A 22543-nucleotide genomic window follows, 5' to 3' on the forward strand; every position below is an offset into this window, starting at 1 on the left:
AGGTGGCCTGTCTGTGAGATGAGAAGACCAGACTGAAGCCTGTTCACCATATGCCAGGTAGTGCTTTCTGCAGACCCCCTTGCAGAGACCTTGTGATGGAGAATTATACCCATCTGACAGATGAGGGAACTGTGGCTGGTTTCAAGAAGCCATGGGGGCCGGGCACAGTGGCTCACGCCTGTAATCCCAGCGGATCATGAGGTCAAGAGGTCGAGACCATCTGGCCAACATGGTGAAACCCCGTCTCTACTAAAAATACAAAAATTATTAGCTGGACATGGTGGCGCATGCCTGTAGTCCCAGCTACTCGGGAGGCTGAGGCAGGAGAATTGCTTGAACCTGGGAGGCAGAGGTTGCAGTGAGCTGAGATAGATAGTGCCACTGTACTCCAGCCTGGGCGACAGAGCAAGACTCCATCATCTCAAAAAAAAAAAAAAAAGCCATGGGACCTGCCTACAGTCACAAGCCAACAAGTGGCAGGTCCAGGATTTGAACTTAGAGCAGTCGAGGGCCTGTGTTCAGAACCCCAGAGTGAGAGTGTGGATGGGGCCTCCTGGTGTTTGTTTGCTTTCTTGCAGCCTAGACCCTGGGGTGTGCTGTCGAGGGGGTGAGTGGCAGAGGGGAACTGGCTGAATGAAAACCTGCTGTGCCCTGGATGCTGCTACTGTTCAGGATGCCACCCCTGCCACCAGGCCAGCCCAGTGGGGGCCAAGTACAAAAGCAGCCCTGTCCTGTGCCCTCACCCCACCCTGGCTTTGAATGTCACTGCCCTTCTCCCAGCCCAACCCATCACTGGTTTCATGGTCTGATTTATTGGTGGTGAATACACAGGGGCAGGCCCAGGACAAGCAGCTTGGCTACTCCCCCTCTGCTGGCTGCCCAACCGGCAGAGGGGCCTCCATGTGGCAGGAGCTAGGCTCCCAACACCCACTGTTCTTGCCACCCTCTGGGCTCCCAGGCTGGGCTCCGCTAGGCTCCTGTCTCCCCTGCCAGTTAGGCAAGTCCAGGTGTGGAGGCCGCAGGGATAGATCCAGGTGGCTGTGGGCTGGGCCCTCTTCTCTTCCCAGCGGGGAGGTGCTGTTGGCCTGGCTCGGCTGGCCTGGATCTGTTTCAAGTTCTCCCTTCCTGCCCAGCTCAGTTCACCAGTGCTGGATCCAGGTTCAAATGACAGGGACTTGGGTTTTTACAACAGCGTGGCAAGTGGTCTGTCTCCTGGGCAGCCATATCCCAGACCCACTGGGTTGAAGGTTCTGTGGGGTCGAGGGACCCCAAGGTGTTCCAAGCCAGTGGCTGCACTGGCAGCAGGCCTCTTTGAGAGGGAGGCGGGAAGGGTGGGCGCGGAGAGCAGGCTCCATCCTGGGTCCAGTGGAGGACTGGCTCCCAGGGTGAGTTCACACCAGTGCTCCCAGCTGGCGGCTGCTCAGTCTCTCCTGCTGGGCGAGCGCGGGGGGCCGGGGCTATGCCATGCTGCTGGTGGAGCAGGGGGTGCTCTGGGTGCTCCCGATGCTGTGGTTGGTGCTGCTGCTCTCCGAGGAGGCCGGGGCAGCCACCGCCACCACGGGCTCCCGCTTGCTGGGGGAACCTGGGAGCAGGAGCAGGGGCAGGGGTGGAGGTCAGGGTCCTGGCCAGGGCCCCTCAATCCCTCAAGAGGCTTCACTGGGCTCCCCCGGGTGGATGGAGGGGCCCGGCATGCTCACTGTGGGGGCCTGGGGTACTCACGCGTGTGCGAGTAGATGTACCAGAGTGCAGCAGTGAGCAGGGCCCCGATGAGGAAGGCACCAAAGGTGATGCCCAGCACGGCGGGCAGGACGAGGCCTTTGCTTGTGCAACCTAGAGAGGGCCGATGCCATCAGCACTGCCACTTTGCCCCTGCCCCATCCCCTACCCTGTTGTGCTGGCCCGCATGGGCTTTGGTGCCAGCTCTGCTCAGCCATGGACCCTCGACTTCTCTGAACCTCAGTCTCCTCTTGTCTCTTGTAGCAAACGGGCTCATCACAGCCAGGCCTGGCATTGAGCCATGGTTGCTAGGACTGTCCACCTAGAGGGCCCAGCCAGGCCTTTTGGGTCATGCCTCTGCCCCTCAAGGCTGATGGAGATGGCGTTTTCAGGGAGGATGGATGGGGTAACATGAGGAAACTGAGGCTCGGGAGTACAGAGCCTGCCCCACCTGCTGCATGACCTTGGGTCAACCCTGCCCCTCTCTGAGGCCTTTAGCAGGTAGAGAATGGGCCAGAGCAGCTCCGAGTGCCCTGCAGCTCTGCTCTTGGATTGCTCCAAGCCTCATTCCCTCCACATTCCTGACTCCTGTGTGGCTATGGGCCAAGCAGTCTTTCCTTGAGCCTCTGACATCCGATTCTGTGTCATGGGGTTATCAGCCCTGCCTTCTTGGTCCTGGGCTGGGAGTGGAGGCTCCATCCTGGCCTGGATGGGGTGGCAAAGAGGTAGGTGCCCCCATCCCTCACCCCTGCCTCTGCCACCAGTGTCGGGACTCTTCTGCCTGGTGTGGGCCTGGGGGGAGCTGATGGAGAGGCTAGAGGGGGCGTCCTGCAGGGAGAGGCCTCAAGGAAGGCAAGGCCAGCACCCCCCCTCAAAGGGCCTCTGTCCCACCTAGGAGGCTCCATCCTCCCAGCAAGGTCAGCCAATAACTGTGGGGATGGAGTGGAGCTGTGAGTGGGGGCAGAGGCCTAGACTCCCACCCCACAGGGCGGTCCCGGGCAAGGGCTCTCCATCTGCAAAGTGCAGCTCTGGCCCCTGCTCTAGGCTGCTATGGCTCTGGGAAGCCCTCCTCCTGCCCCTTCTGGGCCGCTTTCTCTGGGGTCCCCCTTGCCATGTGCTATGTGCCCAGGCCGTTTCTCAGGGCTGCCCGCTATGCCCTACTGTGACCTCAGCCACTAGAACAAACCCGAGAGACCTGGAGGGAGCTTACCAGACAGGTCAGGGCTGATGATGTTCAAGCGCATGAAGACAGTCCTATGGACTTCCTGGAGGAGAAAGAGCAGTATGTGGCACCTTTGGGAGGCGGCTTCCAGGTTTACTCCCTGGCTCCGTGACCCCAGCCCACCCTAGAGCCTTGGCTTTGAATCCCATCTCCACTGCTTCGTAGCTGGATGCCTCTGGGTGAGTCCTGGAAGATCTGTGCTATGGGAGGGTGCCTAGTGGACGATCCCTGGCTGCTGCTGAAATGTTTCCTGTGAGTTCCTGGAGGCCTTGATGCCCGGGAGCACTATGCATCCCTCACCCTCGTGAACACTTTGGAGCTATGAGCCAGGTCAGCCCAGAGTCCCAGGCTCACTGTGGCTGGAGGGAGAGGCCCGCTTAGGGGAGTTGAAGGCCTCCCTAGCTTCCTATGACCAGAGAAGTTTGTAATCCTGGAGGCCTGTCTGTGCAAGGGCCTGGGGGTGACTCTGGGGGCGTCCAGGATAGATTGCCTGAGAGTGGGGGTCACCAGATGGTGAAGTGTTGTTACTGGCAAATACAGAAAGCCAGGAGTGTGTGTCCTTTGTCCGCCTCTCTTCCCTCAGGTCTCCTGTTCTTTGAGATTACACTGGTGACCATACTACGTGGATGTGCGGGTGGCTAGATGCCTGGGTGGGAGGGTGGATGGATAGATGGACAGTGGCAGCTGCATAGTCTGCCAGTGCCCCAGACACAGCAGTCCCACCAGAAAGCTCTCGGGTGGCAGAAAGTGCTGCTGACAGCCAGACTGCCAGGCCACATGCCTGATTAAGGCTCCGCCCCTCACCAGCTGGCCCCACATCCCTGTGGGCTGCCATGTCCCTTCCTGCAAACCACAGACCTGGAAGCTCCCACTTGAAGCTGGGGCCGGCCCAGGCCCCACTCACCTGGTCTTGAGACCCGGTCTTGGGACGCAGGGCTACAGTGCAGCTGAGGGTGCCGGTTTTGGGTATGGGTACTGTGTAGAAGTGGAGGAGGAAGCTGAAGCGCGGGTCACCCTCGGGGCTTGGGGACAGCAGGCTCACACAGTTGCCCTTGGCCGCCCGGCCCTGGATGAGTTCCACGGTGCCTCCCTCAGGCCCCAAGTCCAGGTGGCAGCTGTCTAACTGGAGCAGGAACTCGGAGATGGATGGGGACACTCTGACCTGCATGGGTAGGTAGGGCCACACGGCATGGGCAGCTGCTCTTCACCCTACCCCACCTGTTGCCTTGAAATATCGGCTAGAATTGAGTTCCCACCCCTGAGTCCTCACAGTAGAAGGAAAGACATGGACCTGTCTGGGGCAGAGGAGGAGGACAGGGCCACATCCTTGTCAGCGTCCCTAAGCAATGCCTTCTCCGTCTCTCCCTCTCCCGTGCACCCAGGCTGTCTCCCTCCTGACTCTGGGAGTCTCATCTCCTCTGGAGTCATGGTGGGAAGAAAGGCGGAGAGGAAGTTCCAGGAGCTGGGAGGCCCGAGGGGTGACAGGCATGCCAGGTACCTGCACAAAGCTCTGCTGCCCCGGCTCGATGGTGTTGGAGGCCTGGAGGAAGTGTGGGCTGAGGTAGAGGCCCAGCTGGAAAGAGAGGCTGTCCATGTTGAGGCAGTGCACCTTTTTCTGGGGGAGGACAGGAGGGAGACTTGGTCAATCTGGCGGCACCAGCCAGGAGGGCGAGGGGTGTGGGGAGGAACAGGCATCATGGCCTTGTGGAGTTGCCTGACTCTCTTTTTTTTTTTTTTTTGAGACGGAGTCTCGCTCTGTCGCCCAGGCTGGAGTGCAGTGGTGCGATCTCACCTCACTGCAAGGTCCGCCTCCCGGGTTCACGCCATTCTCCTACCTCAGCCTCCCGAATAGCTGGGATTACAGGTGCCCGCCACCACGCCCGGCTAATTTTTTGTATTTTTAGTAGATAGGGGTTTCACCATGTTAGCCAGGATGGTCTCAATCTCTTGACCTCGTGATCTGCCCGCCTCGGCCTCCCAAAGTGCTGGGATTACAGGCGTGAGCCACTGTGCCTGGCCCTTTTTTTTTTTTTTAAACTAATATTTATCAAGGAGGCACCAGCTGCCAGGCTGTGTGAAGAGCTTCCACACAGCACCTCATTGGCTGCCCAGAAGCACCCTGTGGCGCAGAGTCCTTTCTTAGGCCACCTTTGGGCCCAGAAAACTAAAGTGACTTGCCCAAGGCCACACAGCCAGTATGTGCTAAGCCCTCTGACTTGAGAGACCGAGAGCATCACCCTCAGCGGTCTTGCTCCGGTCATACAGAAGGGGAGACCGAGGCATTCCAGACACACATGGCTTGCCAGGAGTTTCCCGAGGCCTGCTCCCTCCCAAGCCAGGAAGAGGCGCCGGCCCAGCAGCAGCCCCTGGGCCAGGTGGGTTAGCACGTGACTGTCCATCTCACCCGCTGTGGTGATGAGCTCGACAGGATATTGACCACCGCCTGCGGGGATAAAGCCAGGGAGCTGGTCAGAGCCAGAAAGGACCCCAGAGGGTATCCCACCCAATACGCCCATTTTTGCAGATGGGGAGACTAAGCCAACCAATGGCCAAGCTTGTCTTGTGTTCTGAGCCCCTGCACCCTGCTCTCCCAAGCACACCTCCACCCTGGGGGATCAGGGAGGCACTTGACAGGGCACCAACCAGGCTGGTCCTGACACCTTTTTGGCCCCAGCTCTTACCTCATTGCTGATCATACTTGCTGACACCTGCATGCCACAGCTGGAGTAAGCACTGCGCAAGACAAACTTGTCACCCCTGTCCTCCGCCTCACAGCTGGGGTCCCAGAAGGTCAGGCCCGTGATGGTGCACTTCAAATGCTGGATCGGAAGAGAGGGGCACCATCAGGAGGCACTGGGGTCTCTGTGGCCTGCCACACCCCAGCACCAAGGACTGACCACAACCCAGGGGTCCCAAGTCACAGCCATTCCCCTGCCCTGCTCCCTCTTCATTTTTGTTAGATGTCATCATCCTACACCACTTAAAACTTCTTTTTTTTGAGACAGAGTCTCACTCTTTTTGCCCAGGTGCAGTGGCTTGATCTTGGCTTACTACAACCTCCACCTCCTGGGTTCAAGCGATTCTCCTGCCTTGGCCTCCTGAGTTGCTGGGATTACAGGCATGTGCCACCATGCCCGGCTAATTTTTTGTATTTTTAGTAGAGATAGGGTTTCACCATGTTGGCCAGGCTGGTCTCAAACTCCTGACCTCAGGTGATCCACCTGCCTCGGCCTCCCATTGCAGGGATTACAGGCGTGAGCCACCGCACCTGGCCAAATTTTCTTCTTATATCTATCAAAATAAATACAGAACTATTAAAAATATTCCTTCAGGCCGGGCACGGTGGCTCACGCCTGTAATCCCAGTACTTTGGGAGGCTGAGGCAGGTGGATCATGAGGTCAGGAGATCGAGACCATCCTGGCTAACACGATGAAACCCCGTCTCTACTAAAAATACAAAAAAATTAGCCGGGCGTGATGGCAGGCTCCCGTAGTCCCAGCTACTCGGGAGGGTGAGGCAGAAGAATGGTGTGAACCTGGGAGGCGGAGTTTGCAGTGAGCCGAGATCGCACCATTGCACTCCAGCCTGGGCGACAGAGCGAGACTCCGTCTCAAAAAAATATATATATTCCTTCAAGTTCCACATATAATCATCACTCACAGCCCCAAGGGCATGCAAACCCTGCAAGCATAATCCAGTCTCAGGCCTGGCGTGGGCGAAGTGTTCCTATAAAGAGCCAGATAGTAAATACTGTCATGCACCATGGGACAATGTTGTGGTCGGTGATGGACTGTGTATATGATGGTGGTCCCTGGTCCCATAAAATTATAACGAAGCTGAAAATTTTCTATTGCCTACTGTTTGTGGTGATGCTGGTGTAAGCAAACTTATTGCACTGCCGGTCATATAAAAGTCTAGCACAGGCTGGGCGTGGTGGCTCACGCCTGTAATCCCAGCACTTTGGGAGGCAGAGGCAGGCAGATCACAGGAGGCCAGAAGTTCGAGACCTACCTAGCCAACATAGTGAAACCCGACTCTACTAAAATTATAAAAATTAGCCAGGTGTGGTGGCACACACCCATAGTCCCAGCTACTGGGAAGGCTGAGGCACAAGAATCGCTTGAACCCGGGAGGAGGAGGCTGCAGTGAGCTGAGATCCCATCATTGCACTCCAGCCTTGGTGACAGAGCGAGACCTCGTCTCTAAAACAAGAAAAAGAAGGCCGGTTGCAGTGGCTCACGCCTGTAATCTCGGCACTTTGGGAGGCTGAGGTAGGCAGATGACCTGAGGTCAGAAGTTCGAGACCAGCCTGGCCAATATGGTGAAACCCCGTCTCTACTAAAAATACAAAAAAGTAGCTAGGCTGCGGACCAGGCGCCTGATTCACACCTGTAATCCCAGCACTTTGGGAGGCCGAGGTGGGCGGATCACAAGGTCAGGAGTTCGAGACCAGCCTGGCCAACATAGTGAAACCCCGTCTCTGCTAAAAAAAATACAAAAAATAAGCCAAGAGTGGTGGTGGGCACCTGTAATCCCAGCTACTCGGGAGGCTGAGGCAGGAGAATTGCTTGAACCCGGGAGGCAAAGGTTTCAGTGAGCCGAGATTGTGCCATTATACTCCAGCCCGGGCAATAGTGTGAGACTGTGTTAAAAAAAAAAAAAAAAAAAAAGCCAGGCATGGTGGTGCATGCCTGTATTCCCAACTACTCAGGAGGCTGAGGCAGGAGAATCACTTGAACCCGGGAGGTGGAGGTTGCAGTGAGCCGAGATTGTACCACTGAACTCCAGCCTGGGTGACAGAGCAAGACTGTCTCAAAAAAAAAAAAAAAAAAGAAAAAAGAAAAGAAAAATCACTGTAGCCAAAATTGAAAGAATTACAGCAAATCAAGGGAAGTGGTGGCCAAAGGGGCAACCTTTTTTTCTTTATTAAAACTTATAAAAATCATCAAGAAAAATACCAAGCCTCAATGATAAGGAGACTGAGGTTCTCATCACTCACGTGGAACCATGCCCACACTCACTACTAACCAGAGAATTACAACTAAAACAAGAATGGAACGCCATGTGCCTCTTCCCACACTGGCAAAGGTTTTTCTTTTTTTGAATTATAGTCTGGAGACAGCAAAGAGGTTGAGGTGTTCTCGTAAATCAGCGGTGAAAATTCAAATCATCTTTGGGAAAGTGGGTTGGCAACATGTATTGAAACTTCATTCATTTTGACCCAGTAATTCCACTAATGTGGAAATCTATCCTGAGAAAATAATCCTATATAAAGAAATGTTTCATGCACAATGACATTTTTTGCATATTTATAATACTACAGAATTGGGAACAACCTAAATGTGTAACAAGGGAAGAGGAGTTAATTATAGCATGTCAATATGATGGAATAATATGTGCTTATTAAACATGATATTAGGTACAGCTGTCAAAGCTCTAAAAATACATTAAGTGAAATAGCAAGAGACAAATGAACACATCCCTTATGATTACATCAATATAAGAAATACACAGAGAAAACACTCCAGAAAGAAGCACACCAAAATGTTGGCAGCCATTGTCTTTGTGTCAGAAGGTTAAGATTTTCTAATTTTCACATATTTTTTAAAGTATATTTTTTGTTTGTTTGAAATGGAGTCTCGCTCTGTCGCCCGGGCTGGAATGCAGTGGCACAATCTCAGCTCACTGCAATCTCCCTCTACCGGGTTCAAGCGATTCTCCTGCCTCAGCCTCCTGAGTAGCTGGGACTACAGGCGTGCACCAACACGTCCGGCTAATTTTTTCTATTTTAGTAGAGACAGGGTTTCACCGTGTTGCCCAGGCTGGTCTCAAACTCTTGAGCTCCGGCAATCTGCCTGCCTCGGCCTCCAAAGTGCTAGGGTTACAGGTGTGAGCCAGTGTGCCTGGCCAGCATGTGTTCTTTTATTTTGAGACGAGTCTCGCTCTGTCGCCCAGGCTGGAGTGCAGTGGCACGATCTTGGCTCACTGCAAGCTCCGCCTCCCGGGTTCAGGCCATTCTCCTGCCTCAGCCTCCCAAGTAGCTGGGACTACAGGCGCCCGCCACCATGCCCGGCTAATTTTTTGTATTCACCATGTGTTATTTTTATAACAAATATATTTGTTTGTCAACCAGGCAGTGATCATATTGTATAGGCTTTTTTTTTTTTCTTTGAGATGGAGTCTCTCTCTGTCACCCAAGCTGGAGTGCAGTGGTGCGATCTCAGCTCACTGCAAGCTCTGCCTCCCGGGTTCACACCATTCTCCTGCCTCAGCCTCCCGATTAGCTGGGACTACAGGCGCCTGCCACCACGCCCAGTTAATTTTTTGTATTTTTAGTAGGGACAGGGTTTCACTGTGTTAGCCAGGATGGTCTCGATCTCCTGACCTTGTGATCCACCCGCCTTGGCCTCCCAAAGTGCTGGGATTACAGGCACCAGCTTTTTTTTTTTTTTTTTTCTGAGACAGAGTCTCACTCTGTTGCCCAAGCTGAAGTGTAGTGGTGTGATCTCGGCTCACTGCAGCCTCTGCCTCCTGGGTTCAAGCGATTCTTGTTCCTCAGCCTCCCAAGTAGCTGGGACTACAGGTGTGTCCCATCACCTCTGGCTAATTTTTGTATTTTAGTAAAGACAGGGTTTCACCATGTTGGCCAGGCTGGTCTCAAACTCCTGACCTCAAGTGATCCGCCCATCTTGGCCTCCCAAAGTGCTGAGATTACAGGCGTGAACCACCATGCCCGGCCTGTGTAGGTGTTCTGCTAAGTGACCAGCCAGCTCAGGGAGCATTTAGGATTAATAATGACAACTACCTAGTGCTGGCATTATTTACTAAGCACTTACTATGTACCACATCTTACTGTGCCACGTGATTGGCCTGTCAGACTGCCTTTAATTCTCACCACGTGGTAGGTACCATTATCAATTCCATTATACAGGTGGGAAAACTAAGGCTTGCAGAGGGACATGACTTGCCCCCCTGCCTGGGCTAGGACCCCAAGAGTCTTGGGCTAGGGGAGGAACCAGATGTCCATGTCATCCTGAGCCAGAGGGGCAGGAGTTCCCTTACCGCAACAAGCTCTTTCTTTAGTACCAGGGTCATGGCGTCGTCGGCACACTTTGTCTGGATCAGGGACATGAGCAGCTCCGGGCTGCAAGTGTCCTTGGGAGGAGTGGTCTGGATCGGTGCGGGTGAGGTCTGCAGCCTACCACCTGTGGGGTAGCAGAGGCAGGCCAGGCGGATGGTCACTGTGTGATCACTGTGTGCCTGCACCAGGCTTTTTTTTTTTTTTTTGAGACGGAGTTTTGCTCTGTTACCCGGGCTGGAGTGCAGTGGCACGATCCCGGCTCACTGCAACCTCCATCTCCCAGGTTCAAGCGATTCTCAGGCTCTTCTATGATTAGCTACTCCCGTTGTTCCCACGTGCAGATGAGAAAAATGAGGCTCAGAGAGGCTGATGTACCTTGCGCAAGCTCACACAGAGGTGCTTCACCAACAGTGTGGCCACTGATCCAAGGGAGGGGAAGGGAAGGGAGGGGCAGGGGAAGGGTGCTCACCGCAGCTGGAGGCATGAAGTGAGACAATGCTGGCCAGCGGTAGCTCCACGAAGGATGCCACAATGCTGGCATTGAGCATCCGGGCCTCCCCCAGGAGGCCTTGAGGTGTGTCTGGGAGCTTGAAGCCACGAATGTTTTTCTCTGGAAAGATCTTGAAGGAGTATTCGCCAGTGGTCTAATGGTGGGGAGAGAGGCAGAACAGGGGGCCATGGACACAGTCTGTGCCACAGCAGGCCAGCCAGGGTTATGCCAGGCCTCGGTCCTGCTGTGTCCCCACTCCTGCTGCGTCTTCTGCCTGGCCCCTTCCCTCACGTATGGGCATAGGTGATTTGTCCTTCAACTCAGCTCGGGGGTTCACCTTTCCAGGAAACTTCCCTGATCCAGAGGTTGGGAGTTTGGGTTTTGTGTCCTGGGAGCTGCGCAAAACTCACCCAGATCTGCATGGTGTGGTTGGCGTCGATGAGCCAGGACACGTAGGGGGGACCCTGCAGGATGAGGACGGCATCGAGATCCCCGGGTGCGCAGCTCAGTTCCACCTTCACCGTCACCGTCCGGGGCCTGCGGGGAGACAGACGCTGATGGAACACTGAAGCGGACAGGCCAGGCGGGGAGCGAGGCCTGGCGTCAGGTGGGCGGCTGCACTCTTACCTGGCCAGGTGTGGGTTTATGGGATAGGGATGGGACTGGGGCCAGGCTTGTGCCCAAAGGGAAGGGGCCCGTAGGGGGCGTAGCCTAGAGTAGGAGAAAGCGACTGTGCTCTCACAGGGCTGCGGTGGGGCTGGGGCTGGGACTGGGGTGGGGCTTTATAAGGGACCGGAGGGGGATCGGGGCGGGGGGGTCGGGGCGGGGGGTCTCTCGGGGTGGGGACTAGTGTCAGGGGCGGGGCGAGAGCCATACCCGGCTGAGTGGCCCGGCAGGACCCTCAGGATGTGCGCCTCCTTGTGGCCGGCCACGCCTTCCAAGCGGCAGCCCCGGACCAAGGCTGGAGTACGCGGCCGCCACTCGAGCGTGCGGCCCATGTCCTGGCTGGCTTCCAGCATGCAGAAGGACAGTGACCCCTGGGCTGCGGAGACACACGCACCTCAGTCCCTTCCCCCAGCAGCCCTGCACCTAACAGAGCCCCACCCTCACCCACAGCCAAAGGTAGTGGTGGGGCAGGCAGGACGGTGCTGCAGAGGGGGAGAGGCGTCAGAGGACCTAGGTTTGAACTTCCCTTCCACCACCCACCTGCCAAGTGACCCTGTGCAAGTCCCCGGGCCTCCGTTTCATCTGTCAACACAGGGTTAACATAAGGGATGAGCCCATGACACATGTTAGGCTGCAGCCCCGAAACCACCCAGCAAGACCCGAAATTATAGATTTGTGTACATGTACATGTTTATTGTCACCTCCCTCATCACAGTATCAGCTCCAGGAAGGCAGGGCCTGAGTGTGTCCCCAAGTGCCTAGCATGATAGGGCTTTGGCACATAGTAGATGCACAATAGATCATATGAAAATGCTGGGGTTTTTAAGGTCAAAACCTGGCATATTTCACGTGTTTCAATCTGATGTTTGGTGGAGGAGCCATCACTGTCCCAAGGCAGCACTGGCTTGTGGCATGTGAACTGTGGCACATCGTGTCCCCTCCTGCACTCTTGGTGCCCAAGTTTGAGGTGTGGGCCAGAGGAGCTCAGATTCCTCCTGAGCAGTATCATGAGCCCAGAGAGGTTGCTGGGGAAACTGACCTTGGCCCAGTCGGAGGAGGATGCTCTGGGGGTCATTCAGCTCAGCAGCAGAGGTGATGGGGCCCCTCTCAGCTGCCCACTCGAGGATCTGGGTCTTGGGGAAGGATGGCAGCTCTGTGGTGTTGACTCCCGGGGGCTCTTGGAAGGTGACCAGGCTGGAATTCTGGGGAGACATGTGGAGGCTCAGCACGCTGTTCCTGGCCCTGTGCCCTCTCTATCCCATGTAGGAGGTCAGGAAGTAACTTGTGGAGTCAGCCCATTGGCTGAGAGAAAGAGGCCGGAGCTGAGAATGCTGGCTGGTGGATCTGCAGTCAGCCCAGAGCCCCCTAGCAGTCAGATCAGCCCCTTCTCCCTTGCATACCTGGGGGGCCAGATGAACACACCACCTTGTTCATCCACCTGTCCAAACATCACTCACCCCTCCAGACCTGTTCTCATTCAACCCACATCTATGCCATCATGCGGCTGTCTCTCCCTACACTCTGAGGCTCTGGATCTCCCTACACTGTAGAGGGTCTACAGGAGGCAACGTCTACCTTGCCCATCCTTGCACAGTGCTTGACACGTAGTACGCACTGAGAAATATTTGTCTGACTTTGTGCTGGGCCCTGGGCCCATCACAGGATCCTGACATGCCAGCGTCACCCTGGCACCCAGCATGTGGTGGGTGCTCCCCGCCTATGGGAAGACAGGGAGAAAGGGAAGAAAGAAGAAAGGGATGGATGAATGAATTAATGAATTAAAGACAGATATCAGTGGTCCCTGCCCTAGGGGATATTACCATTCAGAAACTAGACATGCATCAAGTCATTTGAAGCAATAGAAGACAGAATTTTATTTAATAAGAAACAAAGGAGCCAGACAGATCTCCTGGTTGGACAGGGATGGGGAATCTGGGTGGCTTCAGCATCTCACTGCCTACGCTGCCATTGCCTCAGAAGAAATGGGGGTTGGGGGTGAGGAGGAAAGCAGACAGGGAAGACTTCCTGGAAGAGTGACTCTGGAAAGCTGAAGGATTCAGAGGAAGCTGTTGGGGCCACTGACTGAGCTCCTTAGTGTACAGTCTCCAAAGCCAAGGGCATTGAGCTGAATGAAACAGCAGCAGCAGAAGGGCAAAAGGGCTTCGGGTTGGATTTAAAAATATTTTTTATTGTAATTTTTTAGAGACGAGGGTCTCACTATGTTGCCCAGGCTGGTCTCCAACTCCTGGCCTCAAGAGACCCTCCTGGCCAGGCACAGTGGCTCACGCCTGTAAACCAGCACTTTGGGAGGCCGAGGCAGGTGGATCCCCTGAGGTCAGGAGTTCGAGACCAGCCTAGCCAACATGGTATGAAACACTGTCTCTAATAAAAATACAAAAAATGAGGTGGGGGTGGTGGCAGGTGCCTGTAATCCCAGCTACTCGGGAGGCTGAGGCAGGAGAATTACTCGAACCCAGGAGGCGAAGGTTGCAGTGAGGCGAGATGGGGCCATTGCACTCCAGCCTGGGCAACAAGAGTGAAACTCCATCTCAAAAAAAAAAAAAAAAAAAAAAAGGAGACCCTCCTGCCTCGGCTTACCAAAGTGTTGGGATTACAGACATAAGCCAGGTCGCCTGGCCCAAGCTAGATATTGAGGACTGCCAGATGGCAACAGTAGACAAGACACCCTAGAATGGCCCATCTAGAAGGAGGTAGATACCTTCTCTGTAGGGATTCAACGAGGCAAAGTGATGGGCACCTTGGGTGAGGAACCCAGCCCGCGGAATGGGAAAGGGCTGGGACACTGGCTTTACAGCTGGGTTGGGAAAGGGATCTGATCCTTGAGTCATCCCCTGTAAAATGGGGATACAGCAGGGCACGACGTCTGTTGGTCGCCTGGCACTGGGTCGGGCACCGAGGCCGCGCCTTGGCCTCTTTGTCCCCTCTGGCCACCGGCCCCAGGGAGCCCGCTCGGGAAGCAGCGCGGCCCCAGGAGGAAGGCGGCGCGGCGGAGGCCAGAGCCGGTGGCTGCTGCGACCTTCCGGCTGGCGGGCGCGTTTCATGTTCCTGCCTCACCCTGGGCTGCACGGACTCAGATCGGGAAGGGGGAGGATCCATGGTAAAGGCCACGCCCCCTCTGGGACCTCGATTCCCCTTCTGGGCGGCCGAGGGATGGGCTGCAAGGAGTCAAATCCTCTTGGCCCTGGTGGTTGGATTTGGCCCCCTCCCTCCTAGGACTTTGGCATGCTGGCTTGGTCATGTCTGACTGTCTCTGTGCTGTCCCTGTCACCAGTCCGGAAGCTTCTCCCCTGTCCCCCACGCCCAACTTCGCTCAAGCCTGCCTCCCTCCCCCAATGGGCATGTTTCTTTCTATGCCTCTCTCCCCTTTGCTATCTTTGCTCTCCCCCGGGCTCTCCCCTTCCTACCCTCTGCTTTCTCTGTTGTAAACAACAGCTGCTCACATCTGGGGGCCACCTCCCAGACATTCCTCATGGAGGAGGCAGTGCTGGCAAGCCACCCTGCCTCCTCCAGCCCTGACCTCTGGCAGTGGATCCCAGCTCCCTGACCTCCTCTCTCTCGTGGATATATCTAACACTTTTAAAACTTGAGGCTTTTGGTTGTTTGTTTTTAATTTTTTTTCCCAAATCCACAGCTGACCTGAAAACTTGAGTTCTTTAAAAATATTTTTTTCTCCAAAATAGGCCAAATCCATTTAGAGCAACTCTTGCAAACTCAACAAAGTGTGAAGAACCAACTAAATGTCTCTCCTAATTCCACTTCCCAGCCATAACCACTGTTAACACGTTAGGTTTTCTCCTAGCCCTTTTCCTCTGTCTTTAAATATTTTCAAATATATGTCGTGTAACTTTTTCAAAGACAATGAAAAGATTATCATATAAAATATTGAGTTCAGTTGTACCACTGGACAGAGAGGCAAACTGAGGCTATGCAGAGGATCAGAGTTGGCCAGGGCTGCACATCAACCTGACTCCCACCCCTTGGTCTAGACTCTTTACTGTAGTCCTGGTGCCCTCTGGGTTCTCTCTGGTAGAGACCATTGGCTTCACCAGACAGGACCCTGGTGAATAATGTCAAGATGAAAGGGAGAAGCAGGGCTGGGCCGCTGGGGTGGGAGACCCTGACCCACAGAGATGGACAATAGGGACCTCCCATGGCCAGAGCCTCAGCCTGGGGTTGGAGGGAACACTCACGTAGGCCAAGTGCAGTGGGATTCCCAGGGCCTGGAGATGCAGGAAGACACTGCTGTTTACACTGAGGACCAGAAGCACCTCTCGGGGCCGGGTGCCATTTTGCTTGGATGCCTGGAGAGTCAGCTCCAGCTGTGATGGGCCCTGGGGGACACAGAAAAGAGACACACACAGTCCAGTCAGATTTGTATAGGTTGTGCCACCCAGACAGGCAGTGATGATTTGGATGCTTCCACTCCACTCTCCCTGCCTGCTCTGTCCACCCTCACCTCCCAGTGCCTGGGGTAGTGCCTGTCCCTCTGGCCATCCTCAGGGAATTCACAATAAACAAATGAAGGAGGTAAGCCTGGCAAATCTGAAGAGAGAAAAAAAATTAGGCTGGGCACGGTGGCTCACGTCTGTAATCCCAACACTTTGGGAGGCTGAGGTGGGCGGATCACCTGAGGTCAGGAGTTCGAGACCAGCCTGACCAACATGGTGAAACCCCATCTGTACTAAATACACAAAAATTAGCCAGGCGTGGTGGTGGGCGCCTATAATCTCAGCCACTCGGGAGGCTGAGACACAAGAATTGCTTGAACCCTGGGGGCAGAGGTGGCATTGAGCTGAGATGGCACCACTGCATTCTAGCCTGGGCAACAGAGTGAGACTCCATCTAAAAAAAAAAAAAAAAAAGGCCGGGCATGGTGGTTCACGCCTGTAATCCCAGCACTCTGGGAGGCTGAGGCAGGTGGATCACCTGAGGTCAGGAGTTCGAGACTAGTCTGTCCAACATGGTGAAACCCCGTCTTTACTAAAAATACAAAAAATTAGCCAGGTGGGGTGGTGGTGGATGCCTGTAATTCCAGCTACTTGGGAGGCTGAGGCAGGAGAATCTCTTGAACCCGGGAGGTAGAGGTTGCAGTGAGCTGAGATTGCGCCATTGCACTCCAGCCTGGGCAACAAGAATGATGCTCCGTCTCAAAAAAAAAAAAACAAAAAACAAAACGAAAAAAGTGATGAGCCTGAACTTCATCCATCAAGGATCAAATGAGAACCTGTTGTGTACTGGGCCTTAGGGAGTGTCCTGTGCATGGAGGCAGCAATCCCCTGCCCCATCGTCCCCACCACCTTTCCTGCTGTCCCTGAGTGACAGCTCTGCTTCCAGCCCACATGAGACAGTCACGATTGCTCTCCCAGTTTGCAATATTCCTGCTTGTCTTACCATTTTAAAGTACTAAAATCCTGGGGGGTTGTTTTGGTATAATGCCATTATTTTGATATAAGAATGTGAAATTGAAATCATTTATGTCTTGAGACGTACTCACTGCATTAAAATTAATTGTTCAATGATGTATACATTTAGAAGGTTTTTATAACAACAGCAATACCTACCTACCATGTAAATAGGGCCTATTAAATCCCAGCAGTGTTCTAAGTGCTTTACACATTAACTCATTTAATCCTTTCAACAACCTTAAGACGTAAATACCATTTTTTTTTTTTTAGAGACAGAGTCTCCCTCTGTTGTCCAGACTGGAGTGCAGTGATGTGATCTCGGCCCACTGCAACCTCTGCCTCCCAGGTTCAAGCAATTCTCCTGCCTCAGCCTCCCGAGTAGCTGGAACTGCAGGTGCCCACCACTACGCATGGCTAATTTTTTGTATTTTTACTAGAGATGGAGTTTCACCATGTTGGCCAGGTTGGCCTTTTTTTTTTTTTTTTTCTTTTTTTTCTTTGAGGCGGAGTCTCGCTCTGTCGCCCAGGCTGGAGTGCAATGGCGCGATCTTGGCTCCCTGCAACCTTCGCGTACCAGGTTCAAGTCATTCTCCTGCCTCAGCCTCCCGAGTAGCTGGGACTATAGGCGCCCACTACCATGCCTGGCTAATTTTTGTATTTTTAGTAGAGACGGGGTTTCACCATGTTGGTCAGGCTGGTCTCGAACTCTGACCTTGTGATCCACCTGCCTCGGCCTCCCAAAGTGCTGGGATTACAGGCGTGAACCACCCAGCCTGGCCTTTTTTTTTTTTTTTTTCTTTTGAGACAGGGTCTTGCTCTGTCACCCAGGCTGGAACCCAGTGGCACAATCTCAGCTCACTACAACCTCTGCCTCCTGGGTTCAAGCAATTCTCCTGCCTCAGCCTCCTGAGTAGCTAGGACTACAGGCGTGTGCCACCACACCAGATTAATTTTGTATATTTTTAATAGAGATGGGGTTTCACTATGTTGGCCAGGCTGGCTTTTCTTTGTTTGTTTTTTGAGACAGGGTCTTACTCTCTTGTCCAGGCTAGAGTCCAGTGGTGCAATCATGGCTCACTGCAGCCTCAACCTCCTAGGCTCAAGCAATCCTCCCACCTCGGCTTCCCAAAGTGCTGGAATTACAGACATGAGCTACCATTCTTTTTTTTTTTTTTTTTGAGACAGAGTCTTGCTCTGTTGCCCAGGCTGGATTGCAATGGCACAACCTCGGCTCACTGCAACCTCTGCCTCCTGGGTCAAGCAATTCTCCTGCCTCAGCATCCTGAGTAGCTGGGACTACAGGCGATTGCCACCATGCCTGGCAATTTTTGTATTTTTAGTAGAGATGGGGTTTCAGCATGTTGGCCAGACTGGTCTCAAACTCTTGACCTCAAATGATCTGCCCGCCTCGGCCTCCCAAAGTGCTGGAATTACAGGCATGAGCCACTGCACCCGGCCACCATTCTTATTTTCACTTACAGATGAGGGAACCAAGACCCTGAGAGGTGAAGTCATTTGCCTTTGATGACACAAGAAGTCAGCCAGGGGCTGGGATTCGTGCCCAGGTAGGCCTGTGCTCTCACATTTTTCTTTTCTTTTCACTTTTTTTTTTTCTGAGATGGAGTTTCACTCTTCCTGCCCAGGCTGGAGTGCAAGACCAGCCTGATCAATATGGTGAAACCCCAATGGTGCGATCCCAGCTCACTGTTTCTTTTTTTCAGGCTCGTCAAGTGAAGCAGTGAGAGTGGAGAAGGAACAAAGCAATCTGTAACTAGTTGTGATCAATTACTTGTAAACACAATTGTTTTTTTCATTTTAGTGTGCCATTTAGTTTTTTTCAATTTATTATTATTTTCTGAGATGGAGTCTTACTCTGTTGCCAGGCTGGAGTGCAATGGCGCGATCTTGGCTCACTGCAACCTCCACCTCCTGGGTTCAAGTGATTCTCCTGCCTTAGCCTCCCAAGTAGCTGGGACTACAGGTGCATGCCACCACGCCCAGCTAATTTTTGTATTTTTAGTAAAGATGGGGTTTCGCCATGTTGGCCAGGATGGGCTCAAACTCCTGACCTCAGGTGATCCACCTGCCTTGGCCTCCCAAAGTGCTAGGATTATAGGCGTGAGCCACCGCACCCGGCCGCTCTCACGTTTTTCTACACATTTTTGTGTAGCACATCCTTCCCTAGCACATTTTTCTAACCTTATTCCCAAGAAGAAAAAGAACACAGCAATCTACAAGCCAGTGTCTATTGAAAGAATGACCTCAAAGACTTTCTGAACTAGTGGCATGTGAACAGGTGAGTGCTGAGACTAAGACAGGTAGGCCAGGCGTGGTGGCTTACGCCTGTAATCCCAGCACTTTGGGAGGCTGAGGTGGGCGGATCACCTGAGGTTGGGAGTTCAAGACCAACCTGACCAACGGGGAGAAACCCCGTCTCTACTAAAAATACTAAATTAGCCAGGTGTGGTGGCGCATGCCTGTAATCCCAGCTACTCGGGAGGCTGAGGCAGGAGAATCGCTTGAACCCCAGGAGGCGGAGGTTGCGGTGAGCCAAGATCGCGCCATTGAGCTCTAGCCTGGGCAACAAGAGTGAAACTCCGCCTCAAAAAAAAAAAAAAAAAAAGACAGGTAAATGCCTCAGAAGCCCTGCCACCAACTCAGGAGGACAAAGACAAATGTAATTTGCTGAAACACAGACTCCCAGTGCTCTCATACAAAAGCTGCCAGTCTAAAAGATGATCCAAAAGCTCTTTTCAAAGTTATGAAAAAGGGGAAGGCTATTTCAAGATGAAGACACCAGTGGAAAGTTTTGAGATTTAACTTTTAATCATCTTGCCATTTCCCCAACTGACATCACAAAGCCAGAGACAGTGTTTCAGCCACTGGAAAAATCTGCCCAGAAATATTTCTGTTACTCAATAATGATACCATAATTACTCTTTGCTTTTAAGTTTCCTCTTTAAAACACAAAAAGAACAAATAATAGTATTTCATTTTCAATGTGTCACAAATATTTTGTTTCTTTTTTTAGGCTCGTCAAGTGAAGCAGTGAGTGTGGAGAAGGAACAAAGCAATCTGTAACTGGTTGTGATCAATTACTTGTAAACACAAATTTTTTTTTTTCATTTTAGTGTGCCATTTAGTTTTTTTCTATTTATTATTGTTTTTTGAGATGGAGTCTTGCTCTGTTGCCAGGCTGGAGTGCAATGGCACGATCTCGGCTCACTGCCACCTCTGCCTCCTGGGTTCAAGCGATTCTCCTGCCTCAGCCTCCCAAGTAGCTGGGACTACAGGTGTGCGCCACCATGCCCGGCTAATTTTTGTATATATATTTTTTTGAGATGGAGTCTTGCTCTGTCGCCCAGGCTAAAGTACAGCGATCTCCGCTCACCGCAACTTCCACCTCCTGGGTTCAAGCGATTCTCCTGCCTCAGCCTCCCAAGCAGCTGGGACTACAGGTGTGCGCCACCATGCCCAACTAATTTTTGTAATTTTTTCTTTTTTTGAGATGGAGTCTTGCTCTGTCGCCCAGGCTAAAGTACAGCGATCTCCGCTCACCACAACCTCCACCTCCTGGGTTCAAGCAATTCTCCTGCCTCAGACTCCTGAGTAACTGAGATTACAGGCACCTGCCACTGCACCTGGCTAGTTTTTGTATTTTTAGTAGAGATGGGGTTTCACCATCTTGGCCAGGCTGGTCTCGAACTCCTGACCTCATGATCCATGCGCCTCAGCCTCCCAAAGTGCTGGGATTATAAGCGTGTGCCACCACGCCCAGCCTAATTTTTGTATTTTTAGTGGAGATGGGGTTTCACCTTTTTGGCCACAATGGTCTTAATCTCTTGACCTGTGATCTGCTTGCCTCAGCCTCCCAAAGTGCTGGGATTATAGGTGTGAGGCACTGCGCCCAGTTAGGTTGGTTATTTTTAAATAATTATTTTATGCTAATTTATGGGATAAGATATGTTTCAAATTTATGTTTGTATAAGTTCATGTTTTGATTAACATTTTCTAGTGGGTTTATAACTTTTGGTTTTCAAAATATATTGTTTCATCAGTTTTGAATACTATATATATATATATATATATACAAAATTTTTTTCTTTTAAGACAGGGTCTCCCTCTGTTGCCCAGGCTGGAGTACAGTGGTGTGATTGCTCACTGCAACTTCCGCCCCTCAGGCTCAAGTGATCCTCCCGCCTTAGCCTCCCAAGTAGCTGGGACTACAGGCATACACCAGTATGCCTGGCTAATTTTTATATTTTTTGTAGAGATAGGGTTTCACTATGTTGCCCAGGCTGGTGTTGAACTCCTAGACTCAAACAATCCACCCACCTTGGCCTCCCAAAGTGCTGGGATTACAGGTGTGAGCCACCATGCCTGGCAGTTTTTAAAAATATTACGCTTTCTAGGCTGGGCGTGGTGCCAGAGCGGGGCCTGCATTCCCTGGACCATGTCCTCCCTCTCAACTGCACCTCTCTCCCAGATTGCCCTACAGTCCATTGCTGTGCGGCCCCATCTGCTTGTCCCAACCTGGAGGAAAGAATTGCAAGGCCCACACGATGAAGAGATGGGCCCTCTGGATAGTCAGATCATGGCCAGGACACAGCACAGCCTGTGGTGGATGAGGACATCCATCCGCCATCCCATGGTGACACCCACAGGCGAAGCGTGCTGCAGAAGCCAGAGTGCAGTCTGGTGGCCAAGCCCTGAGTGGGGATGAAGGAGCCCCATGGCCATCCAGTCCTGCTGCTGCTCCACCACTGTCCCTGTTCCTCTATGCCTCAGTTTCCTCATCTGTGAAATGGGGGTAGGACAGGGTTGGGAACCAGTACCAGGTTGGGCTATGGATAAAGGAGTAAAAAAAAAGGGAAGTGCAGGTCACAGCCTGGTCATGCTGTCTGTGAGGGGTGACGAGGAGGCTGGAACTTCGGAATGTTTCTTGGGACACTCAGCTGTCATCCCAGAGCTCACGAACCAAAGCTACCACTCAGTTGTCACCAAGTCCTTCCCTGCAGGCTTGAGGGCAGGTAGGAGGTGGGGGCCTTGAGTCACACGGCAAGTGAGTAGTTGGGAAACTCAGGGGGGCTGGAAAGCTGGGTGCTCAGGTTCTCTGAGCTGCGGGGCCAAGTTGAAAAACAGCTGGTTACCAGAAAAACCCAGTCAGGGTTTCTACAGCAAACATTTCCCTCCCCACGGCCCTGACTCACCGCCACGGCCACTCACACGCATGCCGACTTCCCCCTTCTCTCCCGGCCGGGGGCCCCAGAGGCAAAGAACGATGGCGCCAGCCTTGCCCCCAACCCCAAGCTCCCAGCCTTCCTCATGGGACCCTGGGAATTCCGCAGTCTGGCCAGCGCCTCACCCCCAGCCCGGCCAGCCTGCGCCTACCCAGCCCCCTCCCTGAGCGGGTGGGCGGGAGACCGCGTTTCTATTTTTGTACCAATGTCCCACAGATGCCATTGTTGCCCAGCAGTTGGTGGCGGGAAGGGGGGATTTCGGTGAGGAGGCCCTGAGTGCTAGTAGCCACTTATAGAAAGTCGCTTCCAGCAATTCTTCTAGGAGTGGAGCCTCAGGGCTGCCTGCAGCCCCCACCCTCCCAGGGCCTGACCGGAGGCGGTCAGATTGGAGCCAGCCGTCCCTCTGTCCACCCCAGAAAACTCAGATGGTCCTACAGGCAGGGTGGCAGGGGAAAGGATCAAAGCCAGACCAACCTGAATTCAGATGGGGGCTCAGTCATTAGCCTATGACCTTGGACAGTCACTATGCCTCTCTGGGCCTCAGTTTCCTGATTTGGAAAATGGTATTCCCACTTCATTGACTTATGAGGTTTCAGTGCAATTCCGCCTGCAAAGTAGGTTGTCCAGTGCCCAGCTAAACATGTGGGAGTAGTTTGGCTTTTTTTTTGAGACACAGTCTTGCTCTGTCACTCAGGCTGGAG

The 22543-nt window shown here is 53.2% G+C and overlaps 1 protein-coding gene and 1 long non-coding RNA gene across 3 annotated transcripts in view; one reads left to right on the forward strand and one right to left on the reverse strand.

Annotated features, from left to right (window-relative positions):
• Positions 1-793: 793 nt before the first annotated feature.
• The window catches only part of ENG (endoglin), a 39918-nt gene continuing 18168 nt past the window's right edge, over positions 794-22543 (reverse strand). Inside the window, exons 3-16 of one of the 2 annotated variants that reach the window (XM_031014560.3) lie at positions 15388-15528; positions 12216-12378; positions 11717-11758; positions 11387-11552; positions 10921-11047; positions 10490-10664; positions 10002-10144; positions 5620-5757; positions 5343-5381; positions 4437-4553; positions 3843-4100; positions 2927-2981; positions 1720-1830; positions 794-1582 (exon numbers count right to left, since the gene is read on the reverse strand). In XM_031014560.3, the coding sequence (XP_030870420.1) occupies positions 1458-1582; positions 1720-1830; positions 2927-2981; positions 3843-4100; positions 4437-4553; positions 5343-5381; positions 5620-5757; positions 10002-10144; positions 10490-10664; positions 10921-11047; positions 11387-11552; positions 11717-11758; positions 12216-12378; positions 15388-15528 (1800 nt within the window). In that variant the 3' untranslated portion in view covers positions 794-1457. The remainder of the gene's footprint in view (positions 1583-1719; positions 1831-2926; positions 2982-3842; positions 4101-4436; positions 4554-5342; positions 5382-5619; positions 5758-10001; positions 10145-10489; positions 10665-10920; positions 11048-11386; positions 11553-11716; positions 11759-12215; positions 12379-15387; positions 15529-22543) is intronic. The other variant, XM_031014561.3, reaches the window with a different exon arrangement.
• On the forward strand, positions 10856-20917 carry LOC129524701 (uncharacterized). Its single transcript, XR_008668567.2, has 5 exons — positions 10856-11117; positions 16873-16996; positions 18084-18167; positions 18324-18898; positions 19634-20917. It is a non-coding gene; the product is annotated as an uncharacterized lncRNA (long non-coding RNA).

Source organism: Gorilla gorilla, chromosome 13 (genome assembly GCF_029281585.2).
Source record: "Gorilla gorilla gorilla isolate KB3781 chromosome 13, NHGRI_mGorGor1-v2.1_pri, whole genome shotgun sequence".
NCBI lineage: Eukaryota > Metazoa > Chordata > Mammalia > Primates > Hominidae > Gorilla > Gorilla gorilla.